The sequence below is a fragment of the Ammospiza caudacuta genome, chromosome 1 (assembly GCF_027887145.1).
Source record: "Ammospiza caudacuta isolate bAmmCau1 chromosome 1, bAmmCau1.pri, whole genome shotgun sequence".
In the NCBI taxonomy this organism is placed as follows: Eukaryota; Metazoa; Chordata; class Aves; order Passeriformes; family Passerellidae; genus Ammospiza; species Ammospiza caudacuta.
The window spans coordinates 80,125,765-80,149,713 of record NC_080593.1 but is presented as its reverse complement, the minus strand read 5'-3'; the positions used below and the strand labels follow the sequence as shown (position 1 = coordinate 80,149,713).

The window sequence follows — 23,949 nt, the reverse complement described above, 5'->3', positions numbered from 1 at the left end:
CTGGCAGCCAGGAGGGCCAACCCGGTCCTGGGATGCATCAGGCACAGCATCACCAGCTGGGTAAAGGAGGGGATTGTCCCGCTCTGCTCTGCACTGGGGCGGCCTCACCTTGAGCACTGTGTGCAATTTTGGGTGCCACAATATAAGAAAGATGTTATGCTATTGAAGAGCATCCAAGGGAGGCCCAAAGGAGGGCTACAAGGATGGTTCAGGATCTGAAGGAAAAGCTGTATGAAGAGCAACTGAGCTCATTTGCTCTGCTCAGCCTGGAGAAGAGATTGAGGGCAGATCTCACTGGTGGCTTCAACATCCTCATGAGGGGAAGCAGATAGGCAGCGTGTTGGTTAAGGTGGTGGTTACTGCAATTGTATTGAATAGTGGGACACCTGGGATCATGTAAATGCTATGGAATAAGGGGTGGAATGTGTTGGGTTTAGCTGGAGTAGAATTAAATGTTTTCACAGTGACTGGTACAGACTGTTTTAGACTTATGCTGAGCAGAGAGTTGGTAGTAGATTTTGACAGAGATTTTGTTATGGCTGAGCAGGGCTCACACAGAGCCAAGGCTCCTTCTGATTTCTGTACTGCCCTTCTGGTGAGGAGGGTGAAGTTGTTGGGAGTCTGGGAGGAGACACAGCCAGGACAGGTGACCCAAACTGCCCAAAAGGATATTCCAGACCATGTGACATCATGTGCAGTATATAAAGTAGGGGGAAGATGGACAAAAGAGAGGGAAGTTTGGAGTGATGACTTTTGTCATTCCAGTTAACTGCTACGCATGATGAGGCCTAGCTCTCCTGGAGATGGCTGAACCTGCCTGCCCATGGGAAATGGTGACTGAATTCCCTGTTTAAATTTGTTTATGTGTGTGGCTTTTGCTTTCCCTTGTAAACTGTCTTTATCTCAACCCATGAGTTTTCTGGCTTTTACGCTTCTGATTCTCTCCCATGTCCCATCAGTGGGCAATTGAGTGAGTGGCTGCCTGGCTGGGGTGAAACCACAACAGACGGGTACCGCTTCACTCTCGTGACCAGTGACAGGATTCAAGGAATAGCCTGAAGCTGAGTCAGGAGAGGTTTAGACTGAGTGTCGGGAAAAGGTCTTTCACCAGAGGTGAACTGAGCAGTGGAACAGGCTCCCCAGGGAAGTGGTCACAGCACCAGCCTGACAGAGTTCGAGAAGTGTTTGGACAACACTCTCAGGCCCATGGTGTGACTCTTGGAGTGTCTTGTGCAGGGCCAGGAGTTGGACTTGATGCTCCTATGGGTCCCTTCCAATTCAGTATATTCTATGACTCTACAAAACTGCTTTGAGTAAGCTAGTGTTCTCAGAGTAATTTCAGTCTTACTTTTCTATCTCAATCTTCAACAGGCTTATTATTAGGTTGAAAATTATTTCCATTCCATTACTATTTGATTAAATTCTACTAGAATTTTTGCCATGAAACAGAAACAAGAGAAGCAAACTTCGCATCATTGATCTATCATAATATTGACTCATTTTTAATATGATGATTTGTTCTCTGGCAAAATTAAGGTTCTGTATTATTTATACTCCAGATTCTATCAGAAATTACAATGCACATTTCTTCTCTTTTTTTTTCTTTTTTTTTAAAGGGACGTCAATGACCTATCATTAGAATAGTACTAAAGATTCACACATTGCTAATTCCAGCAGTGCTGCTGAGAAGGCAATGCCACTTCTGTGCACAGGCACAGCACCAGCCCTCTGCAGATCTTAAGAGCCTTGAGAGGCAATACAAGACTCTACCCCTGTCTGTGTCATACTTGTGTCTGATAGCTTGCATGGACATCTGGGAGAGCTAAAAGAAAAGAATTCCCATCTTCTTTTAGGTTTTGTAGAACACTCCCTGGGCTTCCTGCTTAAATGCAAAGGACAATATATCCTTTACTTACTTTCACACATCTGAAATGAGCTACAAACAACAGCAAAATAAAGACAGAAAAGGAAAAATATTTTACTTGTGTCAACATTCTTTTTGGAAGGATGTTGTCCAGTTTAATCCTCATGAAAGTGGAAAAAAATAACAGTAGTGGATTAAAGCCAGAGTTTAAGAAAATACATTTAAATATATCTTTTTACTTAAAAATGAGTTTCCTCATCATTCAAAGACCTAAGAGTTAAGCTATGTTACATACACCTCAGGTACAAATTGAGAAAAGATTCAATAAATCAGACTATATAAAAAGCAAGAGACTTTTTCCCCCAGAAAAATGTATTTGTGTTTTATCTGATCGTATAAAAAACATTAAATTTAAAAAAAAGAAGTGTATATATTTTTTCAAGTGTTAATGGTTTCACCATTCATCTACATTCCACGGTCCTGTAACACCAGGGCACATTATCCTTATTTGTGTAGCACAGTGAGCACAATCTTTACACTGAGGTCACTCTCATCACTACTTCCCCAGAGCAGTTATCCTCTGCTGAATCCTCCTGAGGTCTCATGCGGTTGAACAGCTGTAACAACACATAGCCACACTGAAATCTCGGTGAGGTTAACTGTGTTGGATGAACTAAACTTCTGTTTCTAAATGCAGTCAGTGGCAGCCACAATGTCCTCCCTGCCGAGGATTCTCCTCGATTGCTCTCTTCTATGTCTGTGGCTTTATCATAATTTAACACATCCCAGTGCAGATTCACAGCTCTCCAGCGCTTAAACACTCGGTAAACAGATGCACCTTCGTGGACTATCAGTCCTGAAAGTAAGAGGGAAAAAAGAGACTTTATACAAAATGTCAGTGGATACCATTTTGAGAGCAAATAGTGATTTAACACATTTTAATGACACTGGCAATTTCCAGATGCAATTAAATTATTCATAACATTAATAATTCAAACAAACTGTATATATGCAATTTAACTGGTTATTCATTTGTTTGGGAGGCAGGAACGTGCAAAGGAAATAAGTTGTTCTGAATGAAAGCTCAACACAACCAATACTGGAATAATCTGAGCATGCCTAACTAAATAAATTATTCAGATTTAAGTAAACCAATGCAAAACGGGCAGATTTGGATATTGACTGCTTATGCTAGTGCTGCCCCTGTTCATGGTAAGTACTATTTATTTACTGAGATTGGTACTCCTTTAAGTAGACCTTGAAGTAGGTTAGACCTTCTGCAATGAACAGCACAGTCCTAAATTTGTTTAAGAGTGTTTTGTAGAATTCAGTACAGATACTGAAAAATTTAACTGCTTTCAAATTCCCAGTTCAACTTAGGAGCACATAAGATTTATGAAACAGCTGTAAATATAATGACTTTACTTTCTTGTTCTTTAGAACAAGAAGAAATTAAATGTTATTATTAACTACAATGAGCATGGTAAGGATGATACACTTTCTTCTTTCTCTTCAGTATTCAGTAGGAAAAAGTTGTAAATTATCTTTTTCTTGAGACCCAAAAATCTTTTAAAGGGTCCTTCAAGGAAAATACAAAATTTCTGGAGTCCTCAGGAGACCAATCTGCCTATGAATTTCCATGTAGCTAATATTTATGCCTATTGTATGCACTCAAGCAACTTATTTAAATACATTAAGCTTCAAACTTTTTGTATGTATGTATATGTTTTTACTCACACTCTTTATATGTGAGTAAATATATATTTCAAATATGGATCTACTGGGGAGACACATGGAGCTTCTGCCTTCCTACTAGTTTTTTCCTCAGCCAGCCTGCTTGAGGACACTTACACAGTTCTGAGCAACACCACCTGTTTTCTCTGGCTCCCTGCTTTGGGAAGAAAGCAATCTGCCTAGCCAAAAACATTTATAAGTCTTTTGTCCAGTGTACTCCTTGCCTAAAATTTTCCTATCCATGGCCACATCTGTAATACGGACCTGTGGTGTGCTTTATCCCAAGAGATTGTATATCACCTGTTTCTACACAAGAAAATTGTGATTTAAGTGTCTGAGGTCCTTTAGCACAATTAAGTGATACCAGAAAGGAGATGCTCACAGAAAGATGACACAAGCTGAAAGGGTGGTAAAAATATTTACATGAACAGCAAACCTCACATTAAAATGCAATGATTTGCAGTAAGCAACGCCTACTCTAACATATTTTTAAAGATCATTACACTGAAAGATGGAGAAACACAAAGATTTCTTTCAGAAGGACATGATAGTGAAAGCAGCATCTCTGTACGGCTTTCAAGTTGCCTAGAATTCATTGAAGCTTCCAATACAGCAAAAGTAGCACCAAAAACTTAATTAAATAGTAAATATTCTAAATGTATTTTGTAACAGCAAAGCATTTTAGTGGAATTTTTTCTTAATTGCAAGATTTCTATCTTTATCTTCTCAGACATAGATAAAGTAACCTGTCTTTAAAATTTATCATAATAATTTAGTTGATACATAAATGTACCTTCAAGACTGGCTTGATTGTACAAAAATAATAAATGTATTGGATCCTGTACAGAATCTACAAACCAAGTTAGTGATGGTTTTACTGCTGTGACAAAGATTAATCCTTTTGTGTTCTTTTGGATTTCCTATGAAGTTGATAAAGGAGATGAGAATAATCTTCCTCAACCTGTTCCTGGAACACAGCATTATTTGGTCCAACTTCTCTCCAGTCTGTGATGAAGCAAAGTTAAAAGAACCTATTTACTCCAAGGTAAAAATACATGTCTGCACTTCACTAGAACCTGAACAACATATTTCAGAACAGAGAACAAAGTATTTGAGAAAGGATCATTGAGATACATGAAGTACATTTAAACAGTCAAAATATCTTTTCAAAATTACAACAGAAAAAGTTGTAGGATGACTTCTTTCAGGGAGCCCTTTTTTACTGTATTGGGGCTTTCAGGATTTAATGAAATTATGTTTTCAAAGTTTTTAAACATTGGCAAGGGTGCCTTTATAGTAGAAGCTGTCAGTCACATATACTTTAAAAGAACTACAAAACAAAGGATCAAATATGGCAAAACCTCGACATAGAGTTGTCAGATTTGGCAGTGCTGAAGGAGAAAAGCAGCACTTTCATAATTCCTCTCATAAAAAGTTTTAGCTCCCTTCTTGATAGAGCTATAGATTGAAAAATACCTACCTAGATGAGGCAGAAGAACTGGGATGGTGGGGGGTGGGGGGGAGTGTGAAGTTCTTGGCACCAACAGTTCCAAGACCACAAACAAGAGGAACTCCAGGTAAGTTTTAAATGCTAGAAATTTTCCAGGTCCAGAGGAGTTCTGATGCTCAAAATGCAACTAGATAGTCACTGAAGTCGAGCTGTAAGGAAATGGCAAATAATTGCCTTTCCCTTAAGGATTTCACAGCAATGAAGGTAGCTATGAGAGAGAAATGAAGAACAAATCCCTGAAGAATACAGATTTGTTCCAAACACCATGATTTCAACTGCACAGAGGACGCAGCTGAACACTTGTAGGGGAAAAATATTGGTTTGACTCAGACGATCCCAAGAAGTATTACAATTCACTACTGTTAGCTGTTCAGATGTTCTGTCCAATTAAAATCTACAAGGAACAGGGTTTTTCGATGATGGACCCATCTAAATGTCCTATGGTCCTAAGAAGACTTTACCTTTAGGTTTTATCTCTAAGATGGAGGGATTGCAGTGGGATCCAGCTAATAGGATTATGAAGAATCTTAATTTTATTTTCTTTTTTTATGTTTTTGCCAAGTACTATTCTATTCTTTCACTGTCTTCAAAGGTTTTCTTATCCTGACTCACAAGATACTTGAAACTTTTTACTACTGAATGTCTTTACAAGCACTCAACTTGTCTTATTCATATTTGGTGGTATTAGGTTATAACTTTATCTTATTTATCATACTAAGCTTTCATATAAACATTTAGGAATGGTCCTCCCAGTAATATCACAAGATTTTATCCAGGGATAAAAGATCATTTTCAGAAACAGACTTTACGTCTGGACAAAATGTCATGTCTTAAAACTATTCTAGGGCCCACAGATATTTAAAAAAACCACAACAAATTGCTCAGAGTATTAAAATGAAACATATCCATGCTAAAAATAGTAATAGTAAAAAATATAATTATTTATAAACTATTTAGAATTAGATCCAGTGTGGGAGAAAAAAAGACTTTCTGAGTAAAGACACATAAAGTGCAGCCAGATGTGTTCATTGTAAGTAATTTCAGCCTGTTCCTTTTTACAACTAAGGAGTTACAGGAATGTGCAAGGCATCAAATTCCTTAGCAGAGAAGAAAGAGGCTTTCAGAGGGCAATTCACACCTCGCACTGGCTCCCATCTTTTCCTCCCTTGCCACAGTACTACTGGCACCTGTCATGTGTCTAGTGCAATGTAACAACTACTTTTCACTGCTGGAAAAGGAGCAGCACTGTTGTTCTGGGATTGCAAGTCAGCTGTTATTATTTGTGAGAGGTTTTGTTCATGTTAGAACCATTTATGACCAGTAGTTATAAGTGCTTTCCAGTAAAAAAAAAAAAAAATTCTACTACTTTTCTGTTATGCAAAATAATTGCTAGGTTTGGAAAGTAGAATGGCAAAGGCTTGATACACTGTCCTTCAGTGAGTAGATGAGGGATTTACATTATTCATTCCTTTCATTAACTCATTCCCTTTGGCAATTCCTACATGGATGGTCTGGTCCTAGCACTATCACTGGAATAGCTCTGGGTTTCACAGGCTGTAGTTCTGCTTGATCAGGGTGTTCAAGGTTTGCTTTAGGAAAACTTAACCACTAGCAAATTTCAAAGAGAAGAGCTTTATGCTCAGCTCTGATGCAGAAAGGTACAAGGTAATGGCTTGTAGGGTTAAAACCAACACTGATAAATAAAAACAATCCTATTTGTCAGGAATAATTCTGGGAAAATTCAGACTAGAAGAAAGAGAACTGTGGATACCAAAAAAGCATGAACACTAGAATGAACAGAATATATTATTCTCACAATCTATAATCTACAGGGTGTTTCTTTTGTTGAAATGTAAAAACAAAGAAGTAAAATACATGTTAGGTGTAATTTACTTAATAAGTAAGTGACTGGTGAGCTACATGTGATATAAAAGTCAATAACTGAGTAAATTAATTGTTATGTGCACATTTTCAAATATGTGATAAAAATATGTCAGTACCTTTTGGCAAACTGCTTTTAAAATTATAGCAAAAAATTTCAAAAAATGCTTCACACTTTTTGTGTGAAGATATCTACATTACATTTCACAAACAACCAAAAAGTATTTGCATTGTTTCTGCAAAAGTGTAGAGGCATAACTGAAAGCAGGTGGAATAAATCTTGGTCATACCATCAGTACCTCAAGCGTTATCTTGAAATACATGGTGCACAGGAAAACCTGTAGGTCTGCATAAATTTTTCACTGAAATAAAGAGATTACAGTGGGAGGAGAGGTACTCACTCACTGTAAATCCTGTTCAAAACTAAGACAATGCCATGGATGACTAAACACAAATGAAAGGAGAGGAGATCCTAAGTGAGACCTGTAGCTGGTTGGAAGCCTTACAAGTTTGATGATATAAGAGATGATTCATAATAATGGTAAAATAAGTTAATGCCTAGGGAAATCATCAGCATAATGGAAAGTATTTTGGGTTTTAAAAATAAGTTATAAGTAATGCTTACATATATCTATTAGAGAATTTTATTTGAAAATTGTAAATTAAAATTATCAATCTAAACCCCTCACTTCATCGTGAAAGAATAAGATGAAATTAATAAGGTTGACTTTATTAATGAATACTTTTAAGAGTTACAAGAAGTCCTGATCTTACAAGCTAACAGAATGCAAATTACTTGAAATTATATGCAGAATAAGTGGGTCTGAATGAATCTGGATTATCAAAATCCCTCAATTACAAAACCTCCTTTATACAGCTTTCTGAATTTCCAGATACAGTAAATTCCTAAGTCATATGTGCAGTGAATTTTGTATCTACAATATAGTCTCCAAACATATTTAATTGTAGTCACTTTTACATTTAAATTTTCATGTATTATTTGTGATAGTTCTATAAAATATGCATTTATTAAATGAAAGGCAAGTCAGTTTATCTGTGTGTTTGCTTTGCTCCTGCAGAAGCTCCATGTGAGGTACACGTTTGTTCAGCAGCTTCCACTTCAGCAGTGGCTTCAGCCTAGCTGGCTTGAAAGGCAGCTAAAGGATGCACCAATCTATGGAAAGTCACCTGCCAAATATTTACTTCTATGGATAAATACAGTCATATTTCTGATTATCCACAGCCATTCTTGGCTAATTTGGAGTTTAATCTGGTTTAGGTGTTTTAACAGTAAAACAAATGGGAAAAAAGAAAATAATTTGAAGTAACTGGTTATTTCAACTAGCTGATGCATTCCAAAGTTTGGTTTTTTTTTTTAATTGGGGAGAAAAAAGCCAAACAAATCAGAACTCCATATAAATGAAATGCTTGGAATGCCTGAAGCACATTTTATCTTCCTTTGGGGTATTTTTAAACAAAAGCAAAGCCCTCAGTATTGAGTATTAAGCTGGAAGAAGTGATGTTCAGAAATCAGCATCTAAGAGGACAAGTAGCTGAGTTCTTTTATTAATTTAAAAGATGAGCACTTGTCCAAATTATGAGATTCTGCTCACTTTTCTGTCTGAGATTTGGGTTCACAGACGAAAGCCTATGTTACAAAATATTCCAGAGCAGGCTTCTTTAACAAAAATTACAAAATGAATGGAACTGCTGATGTAGCTGAAATATAAATACTTTTACAGTAATGGGATGGTTTAAATAAAAGATGATGTGGCTTTACAGTTGAAGCAAAACCCTTGATATTAGGAATCACTCTGCTTCTTTGTCCCTTACAAAGCAGAATTCAGCACTGTTCTAATTCCCATATATAAGACTCAGATAACATTTATCTCTCAGAAATGTCAATGCAAACATCAGATGGCATTTGACTTCTGGATTTTCTTGCAATTAAAATTCTGTGAATGTGGTTTGATGTAAATAATTATTACTAATTATGTAAATTTATTTCTCTAAATTATATAATTATGTAATATTTAATGTAAATTTTCTCTCCAAATAATAATAAATATTCTAACAATCAAATCAGGTTGTTTTACCAAATACTAAAAGGGATTTCTATTTAAATATTCCTGGTTCCAGTGTATTTTCAGAAATTTCAAAAGTGGTTAATACAGTGTTGCAGTAAAATGGATTTTCTTTTACAAGATTTCAGCTAAATTACTTGGGGCTTTTTAATAGTAAAGCAAGTTACTATAGTTAGCACTGAGTGTTTCATTATTGTTTATGATGTGCAAAGAACTCATGCCTGCCTTCTTTGTTCTCCTCCATTTCTAGCACAGTGACCTATATAAATCTGTGCAACCTAATTTTGGGTGTGCAGTTTGATGACATCTTCAAGGGCTTCTTCTGTGCTTCATGATGGTACAATCTAATTAAAACTGGCATCAGAAGATGACAGTGTGTAACTTTATTAATTATTTTAATAATGTCTTTCATATTTTCATCTAACTCCCTGAACTTTGCTAGTCATTTTATCAAGAAATTTAAACTGATCCTGTTCTCACCACTAAGATTTTGTGAATCCACTGATGAATCTGAGAGTAAAGCTTCTTTGATTCTTTTCTCTCTGCAATATTTGCAACACTGTAAAAAGCAGCATTTGCCAAAGGTATCAGCTGAGAATAAATCTGCAAAGAACTGATCAATTAGAGTGACCAATTAGAAAAATAGAAATAGTCACAGTCTTAAACCACAGTCTGTGCTGTTTAAAGATTTGAGCTTACCTATGCATACTAGATCCATAAAACCATACATTCCATAGCAGATTTGAAAAAGGATGTCCTTTCTTTGCCATACTGCATAAGGGCTGAAGGCTGACCATAGAAGCCAAGTCACACTTGCTACTAAGAACAGAGATCCTAGGATTACAGCAACCATCTGCACTTTCTCAACCAGTGTTATAGTAATGCTTTGCCACTAAAAGAGAAACAAAGTTGTATAAGATAAAAATGTTATTGTCCATGGTTGCACATTCAACTCCATCATTTTCCTGAAATCAGAAAGTATTTTAATATTTACACATATCTTCATAGATATTCACTAATATCCTTGATACTGACATATTATATATCTTTTTTCCTATTTCAAAGTGAAGCTAATAGTTGCTTCTCCATTTCCTCCAGTGTCCCTATCAATATGATCTAGCTGTGAACTTCTGAAGAGTTAGTAGTTTTGCTTCTCTTTTGAATATGAAGGTAAAAAATATATTAAGTCTTAGGAATGAAATTCTGTCTTTAATCTTTGGAGGGTAATGAACAGAATAAAAAATAAAGAAGACTTTTTCAAATATATGTTATGTTAGTGTGACAGGTTTCCTTTCCATCCCTCCCTCCTGAAGTGTGAAGCCATTTTCCACTTTCAGGCTTCTCATCAAACCAGACATACCAAGGGAGTTGTCTTCCTCTGCATAAACCAGTGTAAACAGCACAAAAAATCTCCTGCAACCTAGTGTGGAAGCAAAATGAAAACTCAGGAGAAGCCCTGAATATAGATAGCAAAAACATGTCTTTTCAGTACACCCCAATTATGTCCATCTTTCCAGGGCAGGATGTATCTTCCACATGTGACATGACTCTGGTTTATGGTTGTACAAGATTTAAATATAAAAGACTGTGTGTACTTACTTCTGTCAAGAGAAATACAATTCCATTATAAGAGTCACAAAAACAAAACACAGCATAAGGAACTAATTGTTCTAGATTACCCTTAACATATATGGCTTTCCTTGGACATAATTATATAAATTACTAATTTGGTAGACTCCCCACTCCAGTCCCATCACTTCTTCCAGGGCTGATGTGAAGATTTTGTAGACATCTTTCCTGTTCCTAATTTTGGATGTACCAGCCCTCTTCTATAGCTACAGTAGGGAACAAGTGGAGAAAGCTATTGCAACAAGGGTTTTCTTGCCTCTTTTCCCATCTAGCAATAATTTTTCCTTTTTCCTACTACTTTACCAAATCCTTCTCTTTTTTACAGCTGTTGGGTACCCAGTACCAAAAAATCATAGGATAATGAAGGAGCTGTGGGAGCCCTCTAGTTCAACTTCCTGCTCAAAACATGGTAAGGGGTTGATATTAGACTGGGTGGCTCAGGGGTTTATTCTGTAATACCTTGAAAACTTCCAAGTATGGTGGCTGTTCAGCCTCTCTGTGCAACCTGCTCCATTTCTTGACTGTACTCAGGTTGAAAAAAGTTTTTCTTATATTCATTCTGATGCTCTTTTGTCCCACTTACACTCTTCCTCCCATCAAGTACCACCATGAAGAGCCTGGGTGAGCAATGGGTCCCCTGTCCCTTTCTTTCAGCTTTTCCCATTAACTTTTCTGCTGTAGCCTAATATGAACAATTGGTGCTACATTCCTTCTCTTCTTGCAACCTCCTGAATATAACAGTACAAAGAGATAGACATATAACAATTTGTAAATCATCTATCTTGAAATAATATCCTTTTATAATGAACTCATGAAATGCATACTAGCTTTTTCATGGAACATGAAGGTTTGGAATGGGGCTATTCATGCTAAATACTACCTTTTTGTGTCAAACAACAATGGATACTCATTTCCTTTGTTCAGTCTCTTTATGAAGGTCAAAGAAGGTCATTAAAAAGTGATGCATGACAAAATGGTGTGAGCTTTCCATGACTCAATATACAATATACAGGATTGGAAGTTCAGGACTGAAATTCAATGAACATTCATTAGACCCCATAGGATAATGTTAAACAAAATTATTTTTCATTTCTCAGCTGAAGCTACATAGCGTGACTTGGCAGAAAGCTGTCAAAAATGCTGCTGGTTATGTATGTCTATCGTCTTTCTTTATCAGTGTGAGACAGAACTGTATTAAATTTCTTTGGAATGCCTGGAATCAAAGTCCATTTACATGAAGTAAAGCTTTAACTGTCACAAAATATTGCACTGTCAAATTCACAGAAGAAGCTGGCAATAAACTGAAAAGACATAAAAAATGAAATAAACAGCAGATCTGTCACAGTGCAATTTCAGAAGTTTGTAAACTCACTTCAGTTTATTTTTATTTTCTTTTTCTTTTTTTTTTTTTTAACTTAGATTGCTCATAGTTAGTCTGCAAAGAGACTAATGAACAAAAGAAAAAGCAATCCAAACATTTGGGATAAATAATATAGCATGCAGTCTAGATAGCTTATCCCCTATTCTGGTGTTGCCTGAAAACCAGTGTCTCTTCCTCAGTGCCAACCACTCTTACTACTCATTTCATGAGGGCTTTTTGTTGGCCTGTTGTTGGATTTTCCCAATTCTTTATTTCTAGAAAAGCTTGACCTTGAAAAGTTCTAAGAAACATAGATATGATCCTCACCTCTTCCTAGCCTCCTCTAAAGAATGTATTCTCATTATTTTACTCTTCTCTTGATCTGTCAAGAATGCAAGCAATAGAATCTCTCAACCTCAATAAAGTCAATAATTCCAAAGATTCAGCATATTAGCACACTATCAAATTACTACAATTACTGAGAAAAACACATAAGCATTCCAGAGGTTGTTGTTCCTAACTCTTCAGCCTTTAACAACAAAAGAACAGTTCCAAGAAAACCCCCCAAACCAACAAACCAAAACCTCCACCAAAATAATAAAAAAAAAATAACCCCAAAAATAAGATTAGATATTTTCTTCTATTACCCAACTACTTTAACCTTTATGGTATTGACTGTCTTTGTCCTATGGAAAAAAATTTTAATCCTCCACCTTTTTCAGTATGAAGGTCAGCAAAAATCAAGAAATTAAAAAAATTTACAAAATTTTCCTCCCTATTACTGTAGTCTGTAATTTAAGCTAATTGATGATATTCCATAGTAGATGGGTGAGGAAGGACTGTGTGTGTAAAACAGAAGACATTGCAGTGGCCTAGAAAATTTACATGAAACCGCTAACTTGCCTCCTTGTGTTCGGCAGCCTGCCATAGGAATCCAGCACCCCAGGAGTGATGAGGTGGGATGGATTGCTGTTCAGCTCTAACATGAGGTGAGCTTGGGGATCTCATCTTCTATCTGTGTTGGTCCTTAGTGCTAATGGCAAAAACACTGTGGATGTTCCTGATGGTTAACTTACCCCAACAGAAATTTCCTCCTCCTTGCCCCTCTCCAATATGTTTGGATTTGTACCAGTCTGAGATTGTCTCTTGGGAAATGAGTGTCTTGATATTTTTCCCCATAAATTTGACTGAGTTTGGGTAGAAATTATAAAAAGGCAAGCAGATGTTACTGGGACAGGTGCATTTGTTGCATAATGAAGGTGATATTCTGTAGTTATGACGTTATTCACATATTGATAGGCTTGGAATGTTCAGGCCTTTCTTAAACGTGGCCAGCATTAGCCATTAGACAATGAGATGAACTGCACAGGACTGCATTGTTTGGTTGCTTTGCATTTCATTACAAGGCTTGTGAAGAGGAACTGGAGTTGTGGTCACACCATTTGCTTGTGCCTCTCACTCACAACATGGCTAAAATGTGTGAGAATACAACTGAAAGAAACCCAGGAAAAGAAAGCTCCTTCTAAGAATGACATTCTTATTATAGCATCAGAGTCAGGTAAACATTCTTTGATTTCTCACAGTTATTTTCCTTATTGTACTCACTGTTCTGTTATAATCACTTCACCTTTTAATGTCAAATTAATGGCTTATGAAGTCACAAAATAAGAAAAATTACTCAGTGATAGTATGTTGAGAAATTGCATTCAGAACAAAGCAGACTGAATTCATGTGTCATGACTTAAATCCATTATTTCCACTAGTGTTTTTCTCATTTTCTTCATATAACTTGGTTCTAAAATTTTAATCATTCATGACTACAAATAATATTATGACTTTCTAATTTGTTTTTGCTATTTGCTGACTATACATTCCACAATCTGTAACAGTTATTTTAGCTAAACATTTTGCTACATTAGGAAAAATCTAGACAGGATTTTATTGTCAGCTTCTGTAAAGTAGATGACCCTAAAAAAATATTATGAGAAAGATTGTCATTTTTTGTTCAACAGCTAGAAAGAAATGTGAAATATTTTGCATCTTGATAACTATAATAATATTGTAGGTTTCAGATATAATAATTTTTAAAACCTCATTTATGAGATTTTAAAAATGCTTATAAATTTAACATAATAATTATAATTATAATATATGATATGTAATATAATATCTATAATGTAATGATATAAAGATATTAAAATTATTATAAACTATTATAGAATTATTATAAACTATTAAGAATATAATTTAAAATTATTTCAAATTTCTATGAAAATCCCATTTCATATTCCTTCTCATAATATATGTAGTGTTATGATGTACCATGCCATCTCAGTTGCCCATGAAAAAAGCATTTTATTTTAATTTACAATGATGGCAAAAACTTCCTTTGAAAATGGTGTTTTAAACAAAATAAAATTAATGCTTCTGATTTTAATGTAATACTTTCTGCCCTTGAAAACTTCCTAGACTTTTACTTCTACTGACACTTCATTGTATTTGGTTCTTTTAAACTTTTATTTACCACTGGTCCTTCCCTGATAAATCATTTGGAAGTATAATACATTAATGGTACTCTAGAGTTCGAATTCTGACCCCAGAAATATTGCTCTTCTTTTCTTCTAAAGTTTCTGTCAAAGAAAAATACAAATATAAGGAAATAATTCCTTATTTTTGAGGTTGAGACTTTCAGAAGTTGAAGGAAATTTATTGCTTTGATGGAATAATTGTTAAAGAATAAAGTCAATGCAGTTATATGCATGTCCTTACTAACATAAAGGTGGATAAAATATTCAAAGGTCTGTCATTTTTGAGATAAATCAATATTAACTTGGCTTTGTTTTAATAATGCCTTGTAGAAACCAATTGATTATGGTATAATATATGGCAGAAAAATTATCTCAAAAGAACTGATACTATGCTTGTACTTAGAATACTTTGCATTAAAAATGTCTGCAAAGAAACAACAGGTTTTCCGACAGGTTTTGCAGACACTCTATGGATCCAAAAGCATGCAATCATATGAAGAACACATGAAATTTCCTTATGGTTACTCAAATGCGTATCAGCTGTACCAATTTATAACCCACCAAAATTCCTTAAGACAAAGAGCTGTTATGGGGTTATCCCACTCTGTTCTCTCAGAAAGGCAGTTTATTATAGGCACTGCTGACAGAAACCTCTCAATCCGTTCACTCATTCTGGAATGAATATTTTACATACTGGTAACAATAATGCCTGGCTGTGACCTACTGTAATATAACAAGATTAACCCAAAAACATACGAAATATACAACTTCAAAAACCTTTTGTTAGATTGCTCTAATTGCTAGAACTAATTTTTACAAGAAAAAGTTCTTTCCTAGTGTCATCCATTATCCATTACCGGGTTTTTAATCTGCATACATATGAATAAAACTTATAGAGAAGCAAAAGAACACACTGATTTAAGTCCAACATATCATTTTTTAAATGGCTGTTCCTTACTTTATCTTGTTGGTAGTCTATGCGATTAGATAATTAGGATTTCTAAAATGTTTTGCAGTAAGCACACACTGCCTACATGATTCAGTATACAATGATAGTTAATTTACTGACCAGTCTGGACAGAAAATGCATAGTTTTGAGTACACACACACAAAAACATAAGAAATGTCATTTTTAGCTATAGGCTTCTGTTTTTATGACTTTTTCTTAAAAGAATCAATGTCACAAAAATTGCAGCACACCATTAATGGCTGCCTATTTTGATACATTATTAACACATAGAGTGCCTGGAGTCATGATGCCCATTATCTTTTCATCTGCCAGAGAGTTCATCAATACAGATAGTTTGGGCTGTATGTAATTTCTCCATCAGCTTGGAAGGCTGCACCACTATGTTACTTGGGACATTGTGAAAACATAATATTTACTGTACAGATCCCATCCATCTGTGCACCACTCAAGCAATTTAGTTGACAGCTCCTGGAAGTGTTGACTTACTGCATGTACACAACTGATTGAACATCTACACCTACCCTGGGTGCACCTTGGATTTCTGGCTGTCCAGAAGCTTGGACATCCTGGTCAATCTACAAAATCTTCACATTCTATTACATTAATCTCTCAAAATCTTACTACTTACTAATTAGAACAGTTCAACCTTTTATCTTACAATTTTTAAAATTATGTTAGAATTGGGATCTGAGACCACAAGCAGAGCTGTGCTGTCAACTACATTAGTCTTATATTATTCTTTCTCTGAGAAATTTTCACTATCTATTTTTTGCTGACAGTTAAAACAATGAAAGGAATTAGGCAAGACTGTGTGACCAGCCGAGGCAGCTACCCAGGCAGAGCTCCAGTGGAATATGCTGACACCCTGGTGCCAGGCTGCAGAGTGTGTCCTGCTCTTGCGGCAGTAGGGGCCAGCAGCAGTGAGCATGCCTGTGGGAGGCATGCCCAGGAAGAGGAACTTCTCTTCATACTGACAGAAAAGAGGCAGGCAAGCAGGGTGAGGAATATCGGAGTAAGAAAGAAAAAGTAAAGAAACAGTTCAACTACCTTCCCTGGGACAGGCACAAAAGGGCAGACAAGAATGCATGATATGGAGGATTCCCTATCCTCTGTCCAATGCAGTGACCTAAATGACAGGGGACAATGGTGACAAGCTCCTGCTGAGCTCAGCAGGCAAATCTCTGCAACTCCCTCCCTGCAGAATTTTGGGTTTTTTAATCACGGGTCAATTTACATGGCGTTGAGCCTGTGATGACAGACAGGGCGTACCTGTCACAAAGCAGGAAAAGGATCTTTGCTCAGGAGTTTTCAGGGCTCACTGAAAGAGCTTTAGAATAAACTTGAAGGGAAAAGGGATAAAGCCATGTTCGCTAGAGATCAGCCTGGGGATAGCACACTAGTGTTGGAGAGGCAGAGTGCTATGAAGGTCCTTTCGTCTGCCATCTCAGTAATGCAGGAATGAAGATCTGGGTATGTGTCAGCAACAGCATAGGTTATTAATACATTAGAAAGCACAGAAACACCTGAGAATGGTCATGTAGGAATTAGGGCTTCTCTCCCCCAAAAGGCGGTGGGATCAATAGCCCAGCTGAAGTGCATCCACACCAATGCATGTGACATGGGCAACAAACAGGAGGAGCTGGAATCCATTGGGCAGCAGGAAAACTGTGACATCATGGAAACATGGTGGGAGGACTTGCACAACTGGGGTGCTGCAATGGATGGCTGTAAACCCTTCAGAAGAGATAGGCAAGGAAGGAGAGTTGGCAAGGTAGCCCTGAACATTAGGGGTGTTATGATTGTCTAGAGCTTAATGATGATGCCGATAGACTTGAGCATTCATGGATGAAGATTCAGGGGAAGGTGACAAGGCAGACGTCCTGGTGGGAGTTTGTTACAGGCCACCCAAGGAGGATGAAGACACAGATGAAGTATTCTGTAGGAAGCTGGGAGAAGTTTCATGCTTGCTAGCTCTTGTTCTCATGGGGAACTACAACAAAAAATAACAGCTGTCTGCTGATATACAGCACAGCAAAGAGAACACAGTCTAGGGTTTCTTATTTTCTGAAGGAAATAAGAAACATGTACGGTTAGGTAAATTATTCTCAAGTTAACTTTTAACTCCTAGGAGACTCAAACTAACTACGTTTAGCTTACTGGCATTTAGCTCATTGGCATTTTGCACATTCCATGGATGAGTATATTTGGTGAAAATGAAATTACCATTCTATGTGAATAAATAGTATTCCTACTGTAAAGTAGGAACTGTTCAATTTCTGTTGCCGCCGTATTGGAAATATTGAATTTCATTACAACCTACTGTATTTTTGATAGCATTATCTGAAAATTAAATATTAATGACTGGAGGAAATTAAAGCCTGCCATGGTTGTTGCAGTCTCTGCAACCCAAAGATGATCTGCAAAGTGATGCTGACAACTTAGCTCAAACATAGGCTGTCCTGTTACCGTCAGGTCCACATTCCTGGAAGAACACTGAGAGAAAAAACATTCAGTATAATTGCACTCAGGAAGTAAACCTCAGCAAGATCATAAATAAGTGATACGAAGGAGGTATTAACAATTTTCATGCCATGTAGTCACTTTGGAGTGTTAACACATTTTGCCTATACAGTTCTGCATTTTACTTTTTCAACACAAATAAACAGTATCAGAAAGGGCTCTGGATTTGCTTTTTCCTTCTCTTGTGGGAAAAAACCTATCTGTAAATTCTAGCTAAAACTGTTGACAACTTTTAAATTTAGAAAAAAATGCTGAACATGAGGCTAATATTGTGCAGTTCATGACGATATTGATGCAGTCACCAAATGTATGTAAAAAATTTCTCAGCATGGAGGGCCAGATCAAGACTCTTCCACAAGAATACCTTGGACACTAGTCACTATGCACTCACTAGACAGTCACTATACATTTCTGTTGATGCCTTCTTGTCTTCCATGTTGAATGTATTTAAGTATTAATTCTGGCTCCTTTACTAAAACTCACATTTAATTTGCTAGCTCAACTTTCCGAAAGTGCTGGCTACTCTTTCTCTGTCTTTTTGATCCTATGAATAATTAAATAATTTTTACAACCAATGCAAAAGGAATCATGGAGAGTTTATTTGAGAATATTCTATACCTTAATGTTTGGTCCATTCCAAAATTATTACATTATGAGGACCTTGCCTTAAACCTATTGTTCACGTGAGTGAAAGCAAGGTTTTAAACTTTCACCTCTAAGGATACTATTTTAATAACAGATTTTTGTGTTATTCAGGATATTCAATAGTAGAACTTCTTCCAAGTAATTTATTGGAACACTTCCAGTTCCTGTACAATACATAGATGTTCACTGAACTAAAGGAAAAGTAAATGAAATTGATTACTCTATTCACATCATCTCCATAGGGATAAGTAGGGAAATGATTTTAGTACCGTACAAAGAAAGTTAAGAACTATTTCTGACACTGGCCTATTTCAGTGAGTTATGGATGCAGAAAAAGAAGCCATGGAAAGGCTATAATGGAAAAGAACCATAGAAATTATATGAAAGTGAAAGAAATTCCATGCAATTGGAAATTCAGAGTTCAAAGTTTCAAGTTCACTGAAAGAAGACTGGAAGAGGACCCTCAGAATGTAGATGCACAAACGCATTTGATTGGATAAGTACAGTCTAGTTGTAAAGCATAATTTTGTTTAAAGTACATCATAATTACTGCTTCCCACTATCTGCTTGCAGACACTCTGTGAATCCAAAGACATGCAATCAAATAACATCATCATGTATTGTCGCTGGACTTCCCTGCATCCTGCAGCAGCATTAGTCACAATAGTTCAACAACAGTTCGGGAACAAAGCAACTCCCCACCTTTAGTTAGGAAGATGCACCTTCCCTATTCAGACTTCTTCCAGTTGCTATATGGCAATGATGTCTCTCAGCACTGCAAGATACAACCTCATCAGAAATCCACAGAGTACAAATACTGGCCTCTGCTCCTTTTGGGCCTCAGCAAAACTAACTCACAGACTGCAATCAGAATTTTCATATGGAAATCTGGAAGATGCTCATGGGAGAAGAAGCAATCCTGATTTCATGTGTTTCTTTGTAAGATGTGAAACAAAGAGAAGTTCAGATTTCAAGGGCAACGAAATGACTCAAGAAACATATCCTGAGCTTGAGTTGTTGCCTTGTCTAATCCCCAAGTAAGATAATAAGTATCTTGGATGAAGGTTAGAAGGCAGAATGGCAAGAGTACCAAGCTATTATATAGCATATAATCATGAAGAAGACAATCTTGGGTTCTGGGTTGTATGAAATCTGGCAGAGTCTGCTTTGTAAGTCAATTTGAATGTAATTGCTTAAATTAATAAATCAATTAGATTGATTTTGTAGTGAATTAAATTAGCAATAAGTCTTCACTTAAAGAGAAATTTGTCATAATTATAGAATTTTAGAGTGTACCAATTAATATGGTAAATAATATACTGCTTGAAAATTTGGCCTAGTGGAAGAATTAAGTAATTTATTAATTAACATATCACACATTATGTATAATAATTAAAAAGCTTTAAAATATGCATAATACATTTTTAAGAATTAGTATAATGAATTAATGTTAATATTGGTATTAATAAGGGCGTTTTATTAGGTTGTTATTTAAATATTTATTACACAGCAAAATTTTAGCAGTCAATTGCATTAGTTTTTTCAGGTACTGCTAAATAATCACAATTACACACTAATAGGTGCTGTTTGAATCAATACTAATTTTTTTCTAATAGTTTGAGTAACCATGGTTTTGATCACTCACTTACTTACAAAATTCCATTTTTATAAAAACATATAAGCTGTAGTGCTTAATTAAAGAGAGGGGCAATTTAAATACTACATATCATATAATACTAGAGCTCTATCTGTGAAAAAACAGAATAGCTACCTTTGTAGCATACACTATACCAGATACTCTCTATTTCTCTCTAACCATATGATGAATATGTCTGAAATCCCTTGGAGTAATTAAATTAAATTGCACAATATGCTTTTGAAAATTTCCAGCTAACTTGTTGCACTCTGTGTCAACAATCATATTGCTTCTAGAAGCAATGGTTGCAATACCAAAAACTGTAATATCCATTCATATCACTGTGTTTGAAAATTCCCAAGCTATAAATTGTTCTTGGCTTGATGGTGCTTATATGGCTTACATATAACCTATGTACCATCTCCTGCAGTAAAAACACAGACATAAAATAAAAATGCCATCAATTTCTCTCAAATACCAAAAACACCAAAAAGAATGAAAGATAAGTACATGCTGTTAATATGAAAAATAGATTTATGGAAAAACCACTTACTGTTCTGCAATTGTCATTTTTTAAGTTTATTACTATAAACACAGTCACATTTTGTTGTTTCTAGACAGTAGTCCCCTCTTTACGTTCATTAATTATATATGATGGAGCTACTGGTCTTCTTTTCAGAACAGGAGCTCATAAGATTGTTCTGCCTTACAGTCAGCACAGTTTCTGCATTCCTTACCAATATTAACAGTAACAGTTGAGCTCTGATTAAACTAATTTAGGACACTCTTAGAAGAACACCTGAGGGGTCCCCTAGCATATAAGCCCTGAAACAACTTGCTAGCCACTTGAAAAAAATTAAAGCAATTAGGAAGAAATTCTTTATTCAGAGGGTGGTGAAGCACTGGTTAAAGGCCAGATTAGATGGGATCCTAAGCAACCTCATCTACTGAGTGGCATTCCTGCCCATGGCTTTCCTGCCTGTGGCATGGGGGATTGGAACTACAGGGTCCTTAAGGTCCCTTCCAACCCAAACCATTCTATGATCCTATGATTCTTTTTCACCTCTCTGAATGGATAGAAACAGGGAAGTAGATCTTCAATGGGCCCTGGTTCTGCCACTGTAGTCAGACAAAAATTTCTTGATTTCCAGAGTTTGCGGGCAACTCATCCTTGCATGGATGATGTCTAATGAAAAAGCAGGGAAGCATCTCCATCTCAGATGGAATTTTCACCTACTCCTTAGACTCTGGTAAATATCAAGCCTGTGAGCTGAGAAAGTGCAGGATATTTAAGACTGGTGACTGCAGACAGAGGTAATGGAACATGTCTCAGGGCTGTGAAACAGGTAGTGTAAGATCTCATGGCTCAAAGCACTCAAAGAGGTAAATGGCTTAGACATCTAGTAAAGAGAGGACCTAATACTCTTCTTCAGGTATGTTTGTCTAGTCAGGCCTGACTGACTTAGTAACTTATGCAGATCCAACTCTGAATTACAGAAAACTGACTGTGAATCACTACCATAAACTATACCAAAAAAATCATTTAAGTGGCCAGTATACTGACATCAGACTGTTTTTTGCTAGGCTGTACTGAAGAGAACTGTTTCTCTTGTATTAGCCTTAACTCATAGAGGATTTTAAGGGACAAGCAAGATTGAAGGAATGCATCATTTCTCCAGTCAGGGAACTTGGAATGAGGTGTTGAACAGGAAAAGTTGGTATTTTAGTGATTGTGAAAACAAGCCTAAGCAACTTTCCAACAGAAAAGCCTAAGCAACTAAGATGCCACTTTGTGAATGCCTGATCATGGTCCACCAAAATGAAGCAGCCCAGACTCTCAACCAACAAGATAACCAAGTCCAGTGGTGCAATCGTCCAGCAGGAAGTTAAGTAGCTGCAACTTTGGACCCACATCCTTCAGAAATGCTGATGACCACAGTCAGACTGAACAGCTGGATTGCTGTCTTCCAGCACACACAGGAGTTTTCTGAAAGTGCTTTTCCTTTAGTAATGAAAATAAACATGAGATGTGCAAATTAACCATCTCTTTGGAGGCATGAAAATTCATGCATGAACTTGAGTTTGTAAATAAAGTTAGTTTTCTAAAGTAATTTTCTTTTTCTTATCATAAAACATATTTTACAAAACTCTCTTCCCCGACAAGAGAGACAACAGGAAAGACAGTGAGGGAGCCTTTATCGGGGAGTACAATGATAGGATGATGTTTAGCAACTTTAAACTAAAAGAGAGTAGGTTTAGATTAGATATCAGGAAAAAATTCTTTGCAGTGAGAGAGGTGAGACATTGGAACAGGTTGCCCAGAGAAGTGGTGATGAAAACAGAGAGTGACCCTGGGACAAAGACATGGCTTCTTATTCACACTTCAGATGAGCTAATGCAGGATTATAGGATATAGCACTGCAGAAATTCTAGATTATTTTTAAGTAAACAGGTTGGAAGCCTGTATCTCTGAACCTAAACAAAGAAGGAAGAACTTTGAAGGTTATCTTGAGGACCTGATGCATGAGAGTTGTACAATGAAGACAAAAACTCACTTGTGTCACATGATGACCACCAAGACATCTGGAAGTTCTTAAACTACTGAAACTTCTTTCTATTCTAAAACAATCTAGACTAGAAGACTGAAGTCCATAGATCTTGTAGGTTTAATTGCTGGGGCTAAGTTCACAGCAATTGTATCAGTGACATCTACAAAAGCAGGAGGGTAAAGCTCAGAGGAAAGAGAAGCTTTTAAAATTCCAGCAGCCATAAATACTTCCCACTGAGCACACAATAGATTTCCACAAATTTCTGAACACAGTCAAGTACATGGCATCAATTCTTAGTGGAGAAACTCTGAACTAGGCACATTTCCATAGAACCAACAGCAATTTCACATATTTTCTAGATTTTTAACCAAGGCTATAAGAAGAAAAGAGCAGTAGAAGTAGAGAATTTTGAAATCCCAGAGATTATAGGATCATAGAATTTTAAAGTTACTAAAGATTTCTAAGATCATCAAGTCCAATCATTGACCTAGCACAATTCCTTTCAGCACTAAACCATATTCCCAAGTGCCACATCCACATGCCTTTTGAACATTTCTAGACATGATGATTTCACCACTTCCCTGTTTCATTGCCATACCATTTCAATGAGGCAATTTTTGCTAATCTCCAATCAAACCTCCCTGGTTTGAGGCCATTTCCTCTTGTCCTATTGCTTGTTCTTCACTTGGGAGTAGAGGCCAAATCCACCTCACCAACACCTCCTTTCAGGTAGTTGTAGAGAGCGATGATGCACCCATGAATGCAATTCTAGAAGATGTATTTGAAGGTCCCTCTGTTTACACTAGGTAGTGGAGTATATGAAAACCTTTTCTGTATATTTGACAGATATCAGAAAAGCATCTGTTACTAATCTAATTTCTATTTAGTGCAAGCATCCAGAAGGCAATGAGATGATATGCAGGGCTCTGAAAATGGTGAGTGAGGAGGAAGTGACCCTCTTTATGAAGTCTCAGGAGGATTTTAGGTCAGCTTGTACATTCAAATACCATCTAAGTGTCCTTTTAGGGAGGTGACATTG

At 36.4% G+C, this 23,949-nt stretch overlaps 1 protein-coding gene across 1 annotated transcript in view; it reads right to left on the bottom strand.

Moving 5' to 3' along the window:
* Positions 1–2,124: 2,124 nt before the first annotated feature.
* The window catches only part of MARCHF11 (membrane associated ring-CH-type finger 11), a 31,907-nt gene continuing 10,082 nt past the window's right edge, over positions 2,125–23,949 (bottom strand). The window contains exons 3-4 of the mRNA XM_058817944.1: positions 9,773–9,965; positions 2,125–2,720 (exon numbers count right to left, since the gene is read on the bottom strand). Coding sequence (XP_058673927.1) covers positions 2,398–2,720; positions 9,773–9,965 — 516 coding nt within the window. The 3' untranslated portion in view covers positions 2,125–2,397. The remainder of the gene's footprint in view (positions 2,721–9,772; positions 9,966–23,949) is intronic.